This window comes from Arachis duranensis, chromosome 9, assembly GCF_000817695.3.
Source record: "Arachis duranensis cultivar V14167 chromosome 9, aradu.V14167.gnm2.J7QH, whole genome shotgun sequence".
NCBI lineage: Eukaryota > Viridiplantae > Streptophyta > Magnoliopsida > Fabales > Fabaceae > Arachis > Arachis duranensis.
Window position 1 is genome coordinate 19,262,853 of NC_029780.3, and position 20,388 is coordinate 19,283,240.

Genomic DNA, 20,388 nt, shown 5'->3' on the forward strand with positions numbered 1-20,388 from the left:
TAAAAAATATCACTGTAAAATAAATTATCTATTTTCAAAACAATAAAGAGGCTACTATATTTGACAAAATCACTTTTCGAAGACTGTTGAAGAATAAAATATTTTTTTAAGGCCAAAATGAATGAGATTTCTTAAAAAATAGTTTAAGTGTTTATTTGTTATTCGACTAAAAATGTTCTAAAATTATCAAGTTGGAGTTAAAAGTATTCTCTAAACTTGTTAATGATAAAAATACTCTGAAAATATTTTTTAATGAAATAAAAATATCCAAAAATATAATTTTTTTAATAAGTGGTAAATGATTTTTTGTATTTATTAAAATTCTTGTCCATTTTATTCGAAATTTTGTGAAAATGTTTAGATAATCATTTATAAAGTATGCATAAAAATTGATCAAAATTTAATCTTTAAATTTTTTTCATGTTAACCGCAAAAAACAGCCCAAAAATATTTTGATACTGACAAAATTAATATTTTTTATTATCAATAAAAATATCTTTAAATAATTTAAAAATATGTCAAAATTATTCATCCGTAAAGACAGACGTAGTTCGTTAATGTTTTAGTGTGTGTTTGGATTACAGTTTGCAAATTGAGATTTGTATAAAATTGATTTTGTAAAATTGATTTTGATGAAAAGTGAGTTAGTGTTAACGTGGTTTATGTTTGGCAATTTTTATTCAAAATGGATTATAGTAAACTAAATATTGTTTGGATTACATTATTCAAAATCACTTTTAGGAAAAGAACATGAATTTAAATAATTATTTTATATTATTTTATAATTTTATTTTAAATATTTAAATAAATTTTAATATTTTTTTAGTATTTTCAATATTCTTTAGTACTCTAATAGGATTAATAGAATCATAATACAAAGTAAAAAAATATTCCATGTAAAAAAGAAATAACAATAACAATAAAAAAACTCATATAAATAAAAAAAACAAAAATTTTATAAAAAATAATAATATGCATAAGAGAGTATTAGAAAAAATATTATAAAAAAAACAAACATATGAATAATGAAGGATATAATTGGTACATACAACATAATTTTTAATCCAACGTGAAAAGCTAGAATTTATAGTTTTTGGTAAACGTGGGTTTAACATAGAAATCACTTATGCGTTTAGAGGATAAAAATGTTGCCAAACACAAAGATAAAGCGTTCAAAAAGCTCAAACGCGCTTCTCTCTTCTCCAACGCAAATCCAAACACACCCTTAGTCTAATAAAAAAGTTAATGAACCGTTCTATTTATCACATGATACTAAAACTTTAATAAGCTACATTTATCCTCACATATGAACAATTTTGACACATTTTTAAATTATTTAAAAATATTTTTTAATAATAAAGTGGAGATTATTTTTATTAGCATCAGAATATTTTGAGGATTTTTTTGTGGTTAATTTTTTATGGGAAGACATTTGTTGTTCTTTCTTCATCGGTAATAACAAGTCATGGTAAAGTGTATATTGTTTGTGGCAGAATGTCAAAATACAACATCTTTAAATAGATTGATGATGATAAAGATGCAACAAGTGACATCTTTAAATAGATTGATGATGATAATAAAGATGCACCAAGTGACTGGTTTAAGCTATTAAAAAAAAGGGGTTCATTGCTTTTGCAGAGACACGTTTGTTTTCTAAAATTCTGGCACAATAAAGAAGTCAAATAGAAAATTTATTTCTTGCTTTAATAGGATATGCAAGTTTTTTGAATGAGTTGATAAAAGAGAAGACAAGACTGGTTCGAATCAACTCCAAGGTGCAATAAGAAGACAAAAAATATAACAAAAACGTTTTAGTTACAATAGATAGGACCTAATTACAAAATTTAAAATAGTTTAAAAATTCAATTAAAAAATATAAAATTTAATTATAATTTTGGTAAAATTATATAAATTTTGTCAATATTGCAAACCTTTATGGATAGAAATAATAATTTTTTTCTTTCATGAATATAAAATTTATTTCGTTTATTCATAGATAGTTTTATTAATATTTTGTACTTTTATAAATAAAAATAATAATTTATTTATTTTTAAATAAAGACAAATGAACCTTTAAACTTAGACTAAACAACGAAAAATGGCTCTTAATTATTAAATCACTTCTAAATTTGTTAACAATTTAAATATTTTAATTTTAACATGTCATAAAAATAATAAAAAAAACGCACTTATATGGAACAAATACTTATGTATTTGCCTTCTTGAGTATTTAATCTAAAATTTTATGGTTATATTTGAATAACTAATTAAAAAATATATGTAAAAACGACAACAAAATTTAATCTCTAATTTTTTAAAATTATATTTGACTATTTACAACAAAAAACTTGCAAAAAAATATTCAAAATTTTTAAATTTTAGAATAAAAATATTTTTTTTAGTCATTTTACAAAAAAAATATATTAAATTCTAATTTTTAAAGTCTTAATATATATTTAAAGATAAAGTACTCTTATTAATAATTTAGTAATTTAGATATCTTTAGTAATGTGCTCCTAAATTTATAAAAAGAGATACAAACTACCAAAACCTAAAAAGAAGCCACCATCTCTTTTCAGGCCTTTTTTTTAATATACGTTGAGACGAGAGAATGATGGGTACATTGGCTCAACAAAGAGTTTCACAAAATTATGGGCGGAGACAAATTGAAGGTCGTCAAGTTGGTTCCTCTGTCGTAGTATCCTATTAACAAATTTCGATTATTGTCCCGTGTGCAACCATCTTTTTGAGTTACTAGCTTAGTGTTCAGCTGTATGTAGAACGACATCATTGGTGTTGAGGTTGATGATGAAGAAGGTGGAAGTACGACATCATTGGTGGAGGTTGATGATGAAGAAGGTGGAAGTTTGGTCATTATGTTGAAGGTGACCAATAAGAAAAAGAAGGCATCCATACTAAGGCTGAAATTGGTGGTGGAAGAAGATGGTTGTAGGTTAGAAGAAGAAGGTGGTGCTCGATGGTTATAGACTTATAATTGTTGAAGCTGGTGAAAACAGAAAGAACCAAGATGAAGGAGAAAATGAATATTTCTATACAAAATTCTTTTTATAAATTATACAGATTTTTTAAAAATGGTTTGAAAAATGATAAATCTCTTTTTTACATATATTTTTTATTGAGAATAAGAATAAATTAACTTGCATTTCAGCTATTGATATATACATTGCAGAAAATAGAAAAAGAAAAGTCTAGGGGACAACAACTTTATTAAATTATGGCATGTAACTAGCAAAGAAAAGTGAGCTATTGGATAAAATCTCACACCAATCTCACACCATTAAAATCATCATTGATAGCTTAATAGCTACAAATCATAAAAGTTGCTAGCCCCCTAGCACTCTACGAAAAAGAAAAGTGAACTAGCTTCTAAAAGGATAACCTTCACTTATGTATTACTAAAGAATCCATTTCGTTCTGAAGATGGAGGGCCCTTATGCTGTAACCCTTCTGCCTATAGCCAGCAATCAACGTCTTGTATATAGTAACAGACGGGGTTAGCGGCTGACCCTTCATAATCCATAGATATTTATCCGCATCTTCGAGCTTTCCACAATGACATAAACACTGAATTATTGATGTAAAGACAGATAATCCAGGAGACATAGACCTGTACTCCATCTCATAATATAACTTTAAAACTTCCTGAATCTCGTCCTTCTTGGCATAACCCTCTATTAGATGAGTGTACGTGATATCACTTGGTGAGAATCCCTTATCTAACAATAAAGTCAACCTGGAGTTAGCTTGCTCCACATGCCCCTTTGCGCAGAGCTTTTCTACCATCGTGTTAAACGATAAACAACTAGGAATAAGCCCAATACTCAACATTTTATCGCAAGCACTCAAACACCCCTCCAACTGCTCCAAATTAGCATATCCAATTATAAGATGATCAAAAGTCTCACCATATGGTTTCAAGCCTCTTTCTTCCATTGCTTGCATCAAAACATTCGCTTGTTCAATTCGGCCCTCTCTACAGTATGCTCCTATAAATGATGTATATATAAAAGAGTTTGCTTGGAAACCTCTTCTCTCCATCTCTTCATACATCTCCCATCCGGAATCCAAACTTCCCAACCTAATCCTAGCATGAATAATCAGAGAATAAGCAACTGAGTGAGGAATCAAATTCTTCTGTAACAACCTTTTCAACAACACAACTACCATGCTTTCTTCCATTTTCCCCTGCTCTAAGACTCTGAAAATTAAGCTAGAATTTACAATCACTGAAGGACTAGAATTCCACTTCCCCATAATCCTATCTAATGCATCCACAATTTTCTGCAGCTGCCCATCCTTGCACAGTGCATTGATCATGATCCTCAAAGTTGCTAGATTAGGGTATGTCCGTTCTTGAATCATGTGCTCATAAACATCCCAAATTAGACCAAATTGATCTGATTTTTGCGCGACATGAAGCAAAGTGTTGAAACTTACGAGGCTGATGGAGAATCCATGTTTCTCCACATATAGGCAAACCTCAAAAGCAACATCAGTCAGCCTTAGCTTAGCGTAGGCCTGTATCAGCAAATCAAATACAATAGGATGTGAATCAGTAACCAGGTAGCAGCCAAGAAGTGTATCTGCGACCATAACCCTTGAGCTGCTTTCCTTGGTTTTGTTCAACAATGATTCAAGCAATGCACAAGCATCGTTAAGCAACCTAGCTCCAACCAAGATATGGATTGCTATGCAGTAACACCGAATTCCATGTTCAATATTTCTCCTCTTTGTGGACCAATGAAAGAAACCCAAGGCACACTTTGCATCACTGGGGTCCTTCAATTCCAGGAGCACTCGCTCAACCATCAAGTGATTCAACATAAACGTACCAAATTTGATGCTTATAGTATCCCAGTTCCAACCCCTTCTGAATGAGTTGCATATTGCAGTAACATCATCATTATTATGCTTTGACACGGCTTGTGTATGAAGAAGCCGTAAATGTTGAAAGTGGTGTCTGGAAAAATTAATCCTAGTGAAGAGATTGAACGGTTTGGAACTTACTTGGTGAATAAAAGTCATTGTTCTGTGGCCAGCAACCCAAGTAAAGCCTCCAGTTTGCTTCTCAATTTTCTGTACATCAAAGACATTGTGGGTTCAATTAAGATGACAGTCAAGAAAATTGCTTCACTCTTTCTCATATAAACTCAATACAACCAAAAAACTCAAATTAAAAGAGACTAAATGAAGTTTGGAACACAAAAAGGTTTGGACTATAGTTTGGAAGAACAAGAGTAAAGGAGTGTATAAAGTGCTGAGTCTACTCCATATTCCAGTTTAAAATGAACAAAGGCAACAACCAATCATAAAGAAAATGCCTCTACCAGGTAATGGTCAAAATTAGGGCCTCAATTTGTGGGGTTTTGAATCAGATACATGTACCCAGCTCTCAAAGATTAAGCCTCTTGAAAGGCAGAATTTTCTTATGTGACCAAGTGCACTGCTTGTGAAAGGGCCGGATGACCACCAAAACATTATGTATTTTGTACATTTTGACACTTCCAAAGCTTGTTCCGTCCAACTACTGTCGTCAGACACGGGAGTGTCTGTGTGTTCTTCTTAAGTACAGATTTAGGCAGAAGAATCCTGTTCGAACCAAGCCAATCAGTTACTGCACATTAACATCCATATTCAGCTTTAATAGGCAAACCAACAAAAACAAACTAAACAGAAATTTGTGTTCAGCATTCAGTTTGTGGTTTTATATAGTAACAGTATATACTATATTCTTGCCAAAAAAACGGATCTTAATATTATTGAAATTCTCCGGTAGTTACAAAATTGTAGAGGATACTCATTGACTAAATTAAATCTGATCAGACTCCCTGATTTATTTCATTAACCTGTTCTATAAAAGTAGGGTTGTACATGGTTATGGTTAATCCAAAAACCAAACCTGTTTTTGGTTAACCAAAAGCTTAGTTTAGGTTAATTAACCAAATTGGTTTTACATGACAAAACCGGTTAGGAAATTTAAAAACTGATTTTTAACCGATTATTAAAATAAAAACCACTTTTTTAAAAATAACCTGTTTCTGTATAGAAAAACCGGTTTTATACTGAAAAACCAATTTTTACACTAAAAAACCAGAAAAACCGATTTTAACACAAAAATCAATTTTTTTGCATACAAAAACGGTTTTTGCACAATCTGTGTGATAAAGAAGCAGTACCACACATGTAACCTGCACAGCAACATAAAGAGAGTTTGTATACTGAAATAAAGATATAAAGCTAATAAAATGAAAGTTTCTGCGCTTAAACATATCACAATCATCACACAGTAGTGGGATTTTCATAAATATATAAATTTTAAGTTTGCATATCTGCCTTTTCTATATTTTTTGAAACCTGTGGAATCTAAACACCTACCTATATATTGGGCATACAGAGATTGCATAAAGAAGGCGAGGTTGGTAGAAGGACCAGATTCATAAATGTAGGAGAACTTCTTAGAAAGCCATACCCTCTTCATATCAAATGCTCTGCAAACTCTGACATGGGTACATCACAATCGGCTACCTCATTCTGAATAAGAAGCCATAAAATATAATTATGAAAGTCAGAGTTTCAAACAATGTTAAACATTAATAGAAAAATATAACCAAAAAATTCTATCTCCAAGCTTAACATCAATAGAAAAATCAGTTTCAAACAATGCAATGGAATTCATGGCAGAAATTTGCATGCATACACAAGAAAATACATCTAAATTTTCAAATACAAAATGTAAAACAATTTGAACCAGAAATTATAATAACCAATAACATGCTTGCAAAACGCTAACACCAAAGCATATTAATTAAAGACATAAAATTCACGTGTAAATTAATTAAATGTAATCAATTAATCAACTCTCAAAAAGTAGTGTGCCCACCATTGAGACAAAAAACAGCAAAGTATTAAAAACAGAACCTTCCTAGTCTACAAATACAGTAACAAGATCTTTCATGGAAGAAGCACACAAAGGAGCAGTGCTGCGCCGAAGAGCAAAATATCTGGAATGGTCGAAGTGAAATCAGCATAATCAAGTGTGTGTTATTGGGACTCTACTATCATTTCATTCATAAGCATTTAAGTTAAAAGAATATATGGACTGAAGAGTGAAGACACTTGTTTAAGCTCAAGTATAGGATATTTGGATTAGCAAGTGATAAAATGACCAACAGAAGAGAACACAATTATAGAATGCTCATAACAAAACCTGCTAAATTGTACACAATAGCAAATAGGAGTTAATCAAGCAGTGAATTCTTCCTATCCGAAAAATAAAAATCAGTGAATTCCAGCAAAACCTCTTGAGCATAGAAAGATATCTAGTGCACCCATCATACTTCTCTAATGCTTTACTTCCTTTGCCATATCTGCTCCATCCCACTGAATTAACCGTGTTTCTTCGACTCTAGCTTGACATTACTCAACCCACTCAAAGCCCCATTTTTCACTTTATCTCCTTTCTACATCAATTAATCATTTTCATGTGTTGTTTGTAATATATTGTTCTTCCATCAAACAACAAAAAACAGCAAAGTACAAAGGAAGGGCCTCAATGCATACACAAGCATATGATCCAATCATTTCACAAATTGTGGAATAAAACAAAGAGAGGAGTTGAAACAATCACAGTTTATTTTTTATCATATGCACCCAAAATAACCCTCTCTCCCACATACATTATCTATATGAACAAACAAGAATAATCACCAATCACAGTTTATTTTCCTAACGAATTTTGTCTTAGGATCATAAAAATGGGGAAAATAATCACCAAAATTTCTATATGAACAAACAAGAATAAACGAAAACAACAAAGAAAATAAGATAAGGACTACTTTGATCCGAATTTTTATAGTCACCGATGAACTTTGTTGGGATTATTTTACCAAACCGGTCATCGAACAGTCACCAAAAAAAAAAAACAGTCATATAAATAAAATATAAATAAAAATACACTAAAGTATAATTATAATCTAATATAAATTTTAAAATATCATCCAAATTAAAAGTACTACATATTCCACAATGTTATAATCTCATTCAAATACAAACTCAAAAATCAAATAACAAAGGAAAGAAGTGTCATATAAACTACAAAGGAGATAAGTGTCATATAAACTACAAAGAATATTAAATATTGTATAATGTATCTCAAGGGACATTATTGTATATATTTACAAATAAAACAATTGTATGTAACCCACAGCAACAATAATCAGATGGGGTAAAAATCAAGTACTAAATATTGAATTGAAAATTTAATAGCAATGAAATTTGTTATAGAATTTCATGAGACTACAGGGGACATGGGCTGCAGTATATTCTTGGCATCTAGTTGACTACAGAAGAAACTTATTTTAGTAACATAGATATCAATAAAATGAATCTAATGCCACTGCAGAATTAAAATACTTTGGCACCTTATCCACATCCATGTGACTTACAAGAGCAGCGCCAGCAGTGGGACCAAAGGCTGATACCACATTCAAAACACCTTGAGGAAGTCCAGCCTGCTAAGCAGATTATAAATTCGGAAGAAAGATTGATCATCAAAGCTATTTCAATTTAAACTATGTCTCTTTATATCCTCCAAACCAGTAAATGAGCATGATTCCATTAACAGAGAATATGTCCACCTCATGAAATAGTTTTGCTGCGTACAAAGCAGACAATGGTGTCTGCTCAGCGGTTTTGAGAACAATAGTATTGCCACAGGCCAATGCCGGTCCAACCTTCCAAGCAAACATGAGAAGAGAGAAATTCCAGGGAATGATCTGACCAGCAACACCGACCGGTGCGTACAATGTTTGCACATGATATTGCCCATCAGCAATGTTTTCAATGTTTGCAATGTTTTCAATAACAATATTGTAGGCTTACAACAACCCATTAATCTCAACATAGATAATTAGACACAGTGATACACAATAAAAAAAATTAACAGTAGCAAGGTTGAATCAAGAATATCAGAATTAAATCACAGATTAAATGATTAACTAACAAACTAAAACCACAATTACAGTTACAAAAAAAAAAAACCTTCGAGGGAAGGGCTGCGCGATGGAACAGAGCTGACACCGCTGAAGGGACAGGAACGCAGTGGAACAGAGCTGGCGCGGCGGGACAGTGGCTGCGCGATGGAGGGAAGGAAGTTTCGACGTTTGCTGCGCGATGGAGGAGAAGTGAGGGAGCAGGCGGTGGCTGTTCGAAGTTGGAAGGTTGCGACGGTGGCTGTTTGAAGTTAGAAGTTGCGACGGCGACGGTAGCAGGGGATGGCTGGACGGAAGTGAGGGAGGAGCAGGAGCTCAGAGGAGCTCTGGACAGTGGCTGAGTGTGAGAGAGGCAGAGAGTGCGTTTTGGTTAGGGCTGGAATTAGGGTTCGGGTTCCTCTACACAGCCAAACGATGGCGTTTCAGCAAAATTCAAAAAACCGAGCGAATTATGATTCGATTCGACCGATCGATTTCTGGCCAATTCAATTATTCAAAAGACGGTTTTTAAAATCTACGATTTTTGACATTTGATCGATTTGTTTTTGGCGTCGATTCATGATTCGACTGGTCAATTCGAACCGATTTTTAAAACTTTGTTTAGAATTTAGATATTTGGCTTTTGAAAATAGAGTTTCTCTAAATTTGGTTAGTCCATTCAAAATTAGTTTTTTAAATTTGATTTTAATTAACCAATTTTAAATAATAAAAATATAATTTTTAACATTATTTTATTAAATTAATTAATTAAAATGTAATTATAATTTTTTAATCGATTAATTATATTTTAATTTTTTAATGTACACTCCTTTTAAATTTTAATTTAATACAAATTTAACTCTATAATTTCAATTCTTCTTAAATTTTACTGCACCAAATCGAATGATTTGAATTTTGCTCAAACTATTTTACATTTAGGTATATAGTTATACTTTTAATTTTTTATACTGATTTTTTTTAAGTCAATAAAACTTAGACTTTAGATCTTTTAAGCCATAAAAATTTTAATATTATATCATAATTAAAAATTTAAATTAATAAATAAAAATACATAAGTAATTATATCTTAAGACTGATTAATTATTTGTCAAAATTAGCCGACCTTCTAAAAGTTTTTGTTATCAATTTAACTTTTGGATTTGGGCGAGCTCTGATTTACGAGAAATTAGTCATTGGCTTATTGGGTTGGAGGATACCGTGGACAACAAAAAAAAATGTATGAGTTTATAATTTTTATAATGTCCTAAAAAATATTTGATAACATGAAAAATTGAGATTTAAATAACTATCGAGTTTATCATTTTTATAATGTATGAGTTTTATTATTCTAATTTAAAGGTAATTAGATCTTTATTATTTTACTTTATTATTTTTTCACTTTAGAAAAGATTAATCTAATATTGGATTAGCTCAATTCAATTTGCAATTACGTTTAATTATTTAATTGAAATGTTATTTATACAGTAAATTAAAAATAGTTCAAAATTATTTATATTAGACAATTTTTAATTGGTAATATATGTAAATATTATGTAAATTTAATTTTAAATTTAGTTTTTTTATTTTAGAGAAAAATGAGATAATTAAAATAAAATTAGAAAAAATGAAGAAAGAAAAACATATCGAGAAAAAAGAAGGAAAAGAAAAAATATTAGGAAGAAAAATATGAGAGATAAAAAAAAGAAAGGAGCTGACAAAGAAAAAGAAAAAACATAAAAAAGAACAGTAACAAAAAAAAGAGAAAGAAGGAAAAAAAAAGGCCAAACATTAGAAGAAGAGAAAGAAAAAAATTAATTTAAAACATAAATAAAAAATAACTTATTATTCATCTAAAAGCAAAAGAGAAATTTATATTATAATAGACAATAATTTTAAAATTAATATAATAAAATATAATCCTTTACTACTTAAAAACAAAAATTCGATAATAAAGTACAAAATTGATTAATATATATTACAAATTATAGTATTAGCGATTCAATAGTTTTTGTCAACAAACATAGCCATCTTCCGTTAATAATTTGTGTACACAAATATTTCAGCCAAACACTAAATTTAACCTTTCTGTCAAATCTTGTAGGGGATAACAAAGAGAATCGAATAAAGTAGGGGTTAAATCCAGACTCAATGCTATATGAATTAGCTGATAGACTCTATAAATATTTTTATGCAAGAGCTCAGATTTTTGTGTAAGATTTGGAAGAAGCTCTTAAGATCATCTCCACTAGGGAACTCATTCCAATTCTTATTTATAGCTCACCTATCAGAAAAAATAATTTCACATCAGTTTTTGCGTCATAAACAGTAAATAGGAACTCAAAACATCTCTTTCTTTCCTATTAGGAGGAACTAGCTTTAGTCCCTATTGCGGTCCCACTTAATTAATTAATTAATTAATTATTAATTAATTACATATAAAAAATAATACACAATATATAATTCGACACTATACTAATTTGTAAAATTATTTAATATAAAAAGAATAGTTAAGCACTATAGTTAACGACATGTATTGTAAAATTGTCATATGTGTTCAATCAAGTCCTCTTTCAACTGTCTATGTTACTGCTTATTTCGAAGTTGGGCATTTCTTTGGAGAAATTGATGGTATGGTGCAAAATCTTCCTCTCCCAGCTGAGGTTGTGATAACCCATTTTCGACATTGTCATATTCTAAGTTTTGAGCAAAATTTCCTACATAAGTGTCTCTTTCATCCTCAACAATCATTTATGCAATATAATACAAGCTTGCATTATGTTTGCAAGTTTCTTCATTCCCCAAAAATGTGCTTGACCACGTATAATTGCAAAGCGTGCTTGCAACACTCCGAATGCTCACTCTACATCTTTCCTTTGCCCTTCTTGGTATTGTGTAAATAACTTGCGTTTCTCCCCCTTGTGATTTTGAGATTGATTTGACAAATGTGGCCCATTCAGGATAAATATCATCTGCTAAATAGTATCCCATAGTATAGTTATTACCATTAATAGTAAAGTTTATGTCTGAAGCACGGTCATTTAGAATATCATTGAACACTGGCGAACGATCTAACATATTGATATCATTATTTGAACCAGAAACCCCAAAGAACACATGCCATATCCAAAGGTCTGAAGATGCTACAACCTCAAGTACTATGGTTGCAACTCCACGATAACCACTCATGTACATACCTTTCCACGCCTTTGGACAATTCTTCCATTGCCAATGCATGCAGTCAATGCTACCTAACATGCCAGAAAAGCGACGATCTTCCGCCATTTGTAGCAGGCGTCATATATCATTTGAATTTGGTTTTTACAAGTATTCATTCTCGAACACCGAAATGACACCTTCAATAAATTTTTCCAAGCATTCAATTGTAGTGCTCTCGCCTATGCGCACATAATCATCTACGGCATCAGCAGCTACGCTATATGCTAACATCCGTATCGCAGCAGTGCATTTTTGGAGTGGTGACAAGCCCCTTCTCCCAGTTGCATCGACCCTCTATTGGAAATACGAATAGGCATTTGAGAGAGCATATACTATCCGAAGGAACACATGTCTTCTTATTCGAAATCTCCGTTGAAAAATGTCAACATTATACACCGACTCATCTGCAAAGTAATCTTGGAAAAGGCGATCATGTCCTGCTTCTCGATCTCTGTTGATCCATCTACGAGGAGTTGGGATAGAGCTTCTATCAGTATCTTCTTCTTCTGAATCATCAAGTAAACACTCATTGATCCAATTATCTATGAGTGTGTTATCTCATCGTCTTCTTTTACCATACAAAGCTTCATTAAACATATCATCAAAATTTTTAGCCATAGCTTGAGGTATGTTTTAGTATTCCTTTAAGGTGAGAAACTAGATTTGGAATGAAGTTGCTGAATTATTGATAGTTGATATTTATAAGTGTGTCCGCAACAGGGAGCTACTTCTCGATGACTAGTTTTGCAATGGCTAGTTTTTTCTTCTCTTAGTTTAAAACGGCTAGTTAACGGCTAGTTTTTTCTTGTCTAAGTTTAAAACGTCTAGTTTTGCAACGATCACTTTCATAAACAATAACGGCACAATAATATTGACTAATTTAAAATGTTACATCAAAAATGAATAAAACAGACTACATCACATACCAGTAATACGCAATAAAAATAAAAACATACTACTTAACTCTACGAATACAAGGAACCATTAAGTAAATCACTTATTGATTATTTTCTCACATGCAATCTCATGAAGAGCTCGTCGTTTTTCACTCATTGTAGATGTGTCCGCATTAAGTATTTGCATATCAAATCCATTTCTCTTTCCCTTTTCTTAGCCATCCTTTCCATTTCCTTTTCCTTTGCATTTATCTCCATTTCTTTAATATACCTTTGAGTTTGTAATTCTTGTACTTTCATTCCAACTTGAATCTATAACTCCTTTTCTTTGATTGACATCATCTTTTTTCTATGTTCCCTCTCCTCTTCTCTTTCTTTTTCCCTATCCATTAGTTCCTTTTCTCTAACATTTTTAATATCTTCCAAGAGAGATAGTTTCTTAGCAACCGATGATTTCTTCTTGCTAAGATCTTCAGATATTTGTGTTTTTTCCTTACCCTTTCTTTTGCTCTTCTTTGATTCTTGTGGGCAAACGGGAGAGTTCACACCAGTTTCATCACACAACGGTGTTTCTAGATTTGATGATGATGAATATGCTCCAGTTGCACCAACTTTGGTTCTCTTTGAGCCTCCACTCTGTGTAGGTAGTTGGCTTCTCCATTTTTGCTCCAAACGAAGTATATTCCAATGCCTTTCGAAAGTGAATTTCTGACCATAATGTGTGGAATAAAGTTTATAGGCCAACTCTTTTATATCATCAGCATTCGAATCACTCCTTATGTTTCGACTAGCTTGATCGTAGCAACCAGCGAATTGTGCAACTACTTTGTTGATCTTATATCATCGTTTCTTACATGCAACTACCTCCCATTTTATGTCGGAGTTGAATTCTACATAATAAATGTGAATTCGACTCCAAAATATTTCGGTCCTTTTGGTTGGTACCAACTATAGGGTCGGTTGAAATATTTAACCATGCACTGATCAATATCTCATCCTCTTCCCATTGCCAATGTTGAATACTATCTTGCCTACGATTTTCAAAGTCATCTTCATTGAGGTTGATATCATCTAATCCACGAGGGTTGACAAAATCTGAATATTGTGAATTTGGACTACATTGTATCGGAGTCTGAGGGGATGGATTAGAAGAGCCACCAACACCAAATGAGCTATGTCTCGATGCACTAAATTGAGTTGAAAATGGCAAAGATGTTGGAGCAACATTTCTGATAGAATGATTAAATACAGATGAAAATGAAAAATGTGGTGTTTGTGAATGTTAATTTTGTGGTTGGAACATAGGAAATTGATTATTATAAGGAGTTTGAAAATTAAAATTAGGAAGATTTTGTAAATTTGGATTTTGAAATGTATTCGATAGTGTGAAGTTTTGATTTGGAATTTGAGAGTTTGAGGTTTGAGATTGTTAGGTATTTGGAGTTTGAGAAAAGTTTTGTAAGTAATTGAAAAAAGAGTTGAGTTAGTTTGGATCCATTTTTCCGAATAAAAAATAGTAGCAGTAGAACTTTGATTTTGCAAGATTTGAAAGAAGATGAAGAAGAGTAGAAGAAAGTGTGAGAATAGAAGTGTATGTGTATATATTGAGTAACAAAATATTAATTTATTAACAAGAACGGTAATATAGTAACAGCTAGTTTTGCAACGGCTAGTTTTGTAATATGATTAGTATTTCAAATTTCATACATAAAAATGACCCACTCACCAAAAAATTATTTTATAATATGTAAAAAATTAAAATTATTTTTTTATGTAAAGAAAGTTAATTAATTATAATTTAATATAATAATATAAATAATATTCAATATTAATTTAATTATTTATATTAATTATGATTTAAATAATTAATATAAATTATTAATTAAATAGAATTATAATTAATTATTATAATTATTGATAAATTAAATATAATTTAATTATTTAATATAATTTTTTAAATAACTAAATTAAATACTTAAATCATATTTAATTTATAAATAATTATAATCAAGTCCCTCTAAGCAGGGCTTCATTTGCTTCGAAAGTTGTGATGGAACTCACTTTCATTTTCTTCTAACGACTGGTCTCCACTTTTTGTCAGACGAATAGTAAATGGGGCTTTCATTTTATCACCATTTGGACATACTCTAATGCCATCATCATTACAAGAGTCATGCAACAACTTAAAATGGGTATGTATGATATGTCAAGAAAAATATTAGAGAAAACATAAATTGTTTCATTGGTACAAAGGGTTTAGAAAAGAAAAGAATAATAATTTAGAAAAGTATCGTATTCATTTCTTCACTTGATTACAAGGTTCTTACCAATATATAGACCAAGAATACGCTAATGAGTACGCTAATTATAGAATAATATCATAATAAATTACATTGATATTTTTCTGATTCTCTTTGATATTTTTCTGATTTTGTTCCCTAATTATGATATTCTAATACTCTCCTTCAAGGTGAGTAGTGGTATCACCAATACTCAGCTTGGTTAGAACTTTAGCAAAGGCTTGTCTTGAAACTGCTTTAGTAAAAATATCAGCCAACTGATCTTTTGAACTCACAAATGGAAGCTCAATAGTACTATTTTCAATTTTTTTCTTTGATAAAGTGTCGATCCACCTCAGCATGTTTTGTTCTATCATGTTGTACAAATGCTGATTGCGATTTTGTTATCACATTTAAACTGGCTTGGCAATTGTGGTGGAAACCCAATCTCAGTCATCAATTTTCTTATCCACAATACTTTAATTATACCTTTAACGATCCCTCAAAATTCTACCTTTGCGCTTGAAAGTGCTACAACTTTATGCTTCTTGCATTTCCAAGTTATCAGGTTCCTTCCAACAAGTGTAAAGTAACCAGCTATTGATCTTCTATCGCTTGGGTTACTCGTCCAATCTGCATCAGGGTATGCCTCAACCTTCAAATGACCATTCGTTTTGAATATGATTCCACTTCCTATAGCTCCTTTCAAATATCGAACTATCCTCATAGCGACTTTCATATGATCTTCTTGTGACTTATGCATAAACTGACTTACAATTCCCACATCATAAGCTATGTCAGGCCAGTATGTGATAAGTAAATTAGTTTACCAACCAGTCGCTGGTACCTTTCTTTATCTGGTAGGGTGGCACTTTCTACTATCTTCAACTTGTGATTAACTTGCCTGGGCGTATCTATTGGTTTGTAATCCACCATTTCTGTTTCTGCCAGAAGGTCCAAAATGTACTTTCTTTGGGAGATAAAGATTCCTTTACTGGGTTGTAGAATCTCTATTCCTAAGAAATATTTTAGTCTTCATAAATCCTTCATTTCAAAGTCTGTAAATAGGTTCTTTCCCAATTTTGCAATTTCTTCAGCATCACTTTCCGTTATGATTATATCATCCACATAGATTATTAAGCAAGTGATTAAATCTCCCTGTTTTTTCAAATAAAAAAGGGTATGATCAGAGTTGCTTTGTTTGTACCCATACCTTTTCATGGTCACTGTGAATCTTCCAAACCAGGTACGTGGAGATTGTTTAACCCTATAAAGAGCATTCTTTAACTGGCAAACTTCATGTTTTCTAAATCCCATTGAGAAACCTGGAAGAGCATCCATGTGCACTTCTTCTTTCAACTCTCAATGCAAGAAAGCATTCTTGATGTCAAATTGATGGAGTGGCCAATCTTCATATACTGTTATTGAAAACAACATCCTGATGGTGTTAATCTTTGCAACCGATAAAAAAGTTTCAATGTAGTCGATACCATAGGTCTGTGTATAACCTTTGGCCACCAACCTCACCTTGTACCGTTCAATGGTGCCATTTGCCTTGTGTTTAATGGTAAAAACCCATTTGCACCCGACTAGCTTTTTTCCTATCGGTAGGATACACTTATCCCAAATTCCATTCTTCTCTAGAGCTTCCATTTTGGTATTCATGGCTTTATGCCATTCAACTTTCTCATTGGCTTCTTGGATAGTTCTTGGAATGTCTTCTGTCAAGAGTGTGGTAGAAAAATCCTTTGCAACATTTGCTATTCCTTCTCTAGCCACCCTTATCGGGTATCTTGAGTTATGAGAAATATGTTCTGGTGAGTACTAATCAGGAGGAATTCTTCTGTTTCTTCTTGGAGGAAGAATGAAGGTATTGGGCTCTGGTTCTTCATGTTCCAGTGCTATATTGTTATTGTTAGTGGCCTCATTAAAGATAGAGAATAAATTACTAGATTGACAATTACTTACCTCTTGTCTGGCATTCATAAAAGGACTTTCATTGGTTGTATGTACTAAGTTATTTCCTATGTTGAGTGAAGTATGCTCGATGGCTCCATCTACTTACTCTGTTTGAACAGTTTCTGGGCAACAAAGGTTATTTAGCCAACTTGGTGGTTCATTATTGTTTTCCTCTTGAATGCCATGTTGGTGGCTGAAGTAAAATTTGGATTCTAAAAAATCACAATTCATGGTCACATGAACACGATGAGTGATTGGATTATAGCACCTATACCCCTTTTGGTGTTTAGTATACCCAACGAAAACACATTTTTCTGCACAAGGATCAAGTTTAGTTCTATTGACTTTGGGGGTATGGACAAAGACGAAACATCCAAATACTCGAGGTGGTAAGGTTAGAATAGGCGGGATTGCAGTCTGAGTAGCCAAGACTTGTGAAGGTGTTTTGTGGTGGAGAACTTGGGTAGGTAGGCGATTCAATAAGTAGGCAGAGGTCGCTATAGCTTCAGGCTAAAAAATTTTTGGAACTTGTGCATAAAAAAATATTGCTCGAGTCATCTCAAGTAACTTACGATTTTGCCACTCAGCCACACCATTTTGTTGGGGTGTATTTGGGCAGAAAGTTTGATGGATAAGGTCATTTTGCATAAAAAAATTGCGCATTGATTGGTTTATAAATTTTCCACCATTATCTGAGCAAAGTACTTGGATTTTTTTTGTTAAATAGAGTTTGAATCATTTGGTAGAAAACAAAAAATTTATCAGGTACTTCATATTTGTGTTTTAAAAATTATACCCAAGTCATGCGAGAGAAATTGTCCATAAATAACACATAATATTAAAAATTATTATGAAAAATAGGGGCTGGGCCCTACACATCAGAGTGTATTAGAAAAAAAATAAAATTGACTCTAGTGTTGGTGAGATGAAAAAAACTATGTGATTTTACAAGTTTCGCATTTGAGGGGTTCAGTGCTACTTGTAAGAAGATTAGGAAATAAAAACTTGAGATACTCAAATGAAGGATGTCCGAGACGCCTGTGCCATAACCAAAGTTGTATAGTAACCGTTTCGTGAGCAAGCATGACATGACCCTGGTGTGCTACTTCATCAACGTAGTAAAGACCTTCTCGCTCAGTACCACGCCCAATGATCTCCTTTGTAGGAATGTCCTGTAAAAGACAAAAGATAGAGTACATGAGTACCACACAATTTAGTTCCTTTATTACTTGACTAGCAGACAATAATTTTTTGTGATAGTGTAGGGACATAAAGGTAATTTTTTAATTTCAATTTTTTTGAAAAAGTAATGGAACCTCCTCCTTTAACATCAATTAATTCTCCACTAACTGTTTCAATATGGACTTTTGAGGGTATAGTCAAGTTGTTGAAATCATGGAGGTTATGAGTCATAGTATCGGTAGTCTCACAATAAAAAATCCATTCATTTATTTTTTTAATTGGATTCTGATTTTTGGTCTCCCTTTCTTCCTCCTTACCTTCTAGCACAGTTTCAGCCCTTACCGCCGCTGCTGCTTGCCATCGTGACTTGCTTCCTCTCTTCTGGCCTCGCTGCCGCTGCTGCTAATGACCTCTAGGATGCTCAAAGCGGTGGTTCCCTTGCTTTGATTTTTTTATGACTTGGGATTATTTTCCCACCAATCTGGGTAGCCCACAATGCTAAAGCAATTTTCTTTAGTGTGTTTCTTCATTCCACAGTGTGTGCAGGAGAGATGACTTTTATCCTCCTTGTCCCGTGGTGACAAACGCTTGAAAGCAGTTTCTAAGTGGCTACATCCCGGTTTACTCTATTTTTTGCAGCTAGTCCGATCGCAATTTCTCCTTGTGATGCATCACCTATGCCGTCGATGGTAGGCTTCAAGATCTGAAGTCGGGCCGCCTCCTTATGGATAGTGGCGTCGGCGGATTCGACTGAAGGAGATGTCTCTTACTTCAATAATTCCCTTCTGATTGTTTCGAATTTTTCATCAATTCCAGTAAAGGGAGCTTACCATCGCGCTATGCTAGCGCGGCACCTACTTCATGATTTGACGCATCGCACATGATCTCAAACGGCTGTGTCCAGTCAGGGCCCCGCACAATCGGTGTTGTGGTAAGTGCTCTCTTCAACTCCTCAAATGCCTCCGCACAAGCACTATCAAACTCAAAGTCCACATCTTTTTGGAGTAGGTGCGACAATGGCAATGCAATCTTGCTAAAATTCTTGATAAAGCGCCAATAGAAACCTGCATGCCCCAAAAAAGAACGGATCTCCCTCACAGATGAGGGGTGAGATAAACCAGCAATGACATTAACCTTGGCCGAGTCTACAAAAATGCCCTTGTTAGAGACTACGTGTCCTAATACTATACCTTGTCTCACCATGAAGTGACATTTTTCGAAATTCAAGACAAGGTTAGTATCAACACACCTAGCTAGGACCTTGGCCAAGTTCTCTAAACAACTATCAAATGAAGTTCCATGCACACTGAAGTCATCCATAAAGACTTCCAGATAATTCTCTATAAGATCGGAAAAGACACTTGCATGCACTGCTGAAAAGTGGTGGGCGCATTGCATAGCGCAAATGGCATCCTTTTGTAAGCAAAGGTGCCAAAGGGACAAGTAAATGTGATCTTTTCCTAGTCCTCAGGAGCAATGTGAATCTGGAAATATCCAGTAAATCCATCAAAAAAGCAATAATGAGATTTACCCGCAAGTCGGTCTAACATCTGGTCAATGAATGACAAAGGATAATGATATTTCCTTGTTGCGGCATTCAACCTCCTATAATCGATGAACACTTGCCAAGCATTTTGCACTCTTGTGGTGACCACTTCACCATCTTCCTTCTTGACGGCGGTAATGCCCGATTTCTTTGGGGACAACTTGAACCGAACTCACCCATTCGCTATCAGAAATTGGGTATATGATACCCGCATCAAGTAGCCTTTGACTTCCTTCTTCACCACATCAAGGATATTCGGGTTGAGTCTTCTTTGGGGTTGTCTAACCGGCCGAGCTCCTTCTTGGAGAAAAATACGATGC

The 20,388-nt window shown here is 32.9% G+C and overlaps 2 protein-coding genes across 25 annotated transcripts; both read right to left on the minus strand.

Annotated features, from left to right (window-relative positions):
* Window positions 1–3,216: 3,216 nt before the first annotated feature.
* On the minus strand, window positions 3,217–9,431 carry LOC107465016 (pentatricopeptide repeat-containing protein At1g66345, mitochondrial). Of its 24 annotated transcripts, none has more exons than XM_052254047.1 (5): window positions 9,061–9,431; window positions 8,442–8,531; window positions 6,397–6,552; window positions 5,349–5,635; window positions 3,217–5,097 (listed from the first exon to the last, which is right to left on the minus strand). In XM_052254047.1, the coding sequence occupies exon 5, from the start codon at window positions 5,044–5,046 to the stop codon at window positions 3,403–3,405; it is 1,644 nt and encodes a 547-aa protein (XP_052110007.1). In that variant the 5' UTR covers window positions 5,047–5,097; window positions 5,349–5,635; window positions 6,397–6,552; window positions 8,442–8,531; window positions 9,061–9,431; the 3' UTR covers window positions 3,217–3,402. The 24 variants fall into 24 exon arrangements, with proteins under 24 accessions (XP_052110007.1, XP_052109997.1, XP_052110008.1 ...); XM_052254037.1 differs by having other exon boundaries at window positions 6,397–7,481; window positions 8,466–8,795; XM_052254048.1 differs by having other exon boundaries at window positions 8,466–8,531; window positions 9,042–9,431.
* A 2,307-nt stretch (window positions 9,432–11,738) lies between these two features.
* Window positions 11,739–12,272, minus strand: LOC107464998 (uncharacterized). The gene has a single exon (XM_016083965.1). It carries the CDS (start codon window positions 12,270–12,272, stop codon window positions 11,739–11,741), a length of 534 nt encoding a protein of 177 aa, XP_015939451.1.
* Between the last annotated feature and the right edge of the window lie 8,116 nt (window positions 12,273–20,388).

What these genes read in the sequence shown, in the direction of transcription:
- LOC107465016 (XM_052254052.1), bottom strand. Translation starts at nt 5,046, where the DNA reads ATGACTTTTATTCACCAAGTAAGTTCCAAACCGTTCAATCTCTTCACT.
- LOC107464998 (XM_016083965.1), bottom strand. Translation starts at nt 12,272, where the DNA reads ATGGCGGAAGATCGTCGCTTTTCTGGCATGTTAGGTAGCATTGACTGC.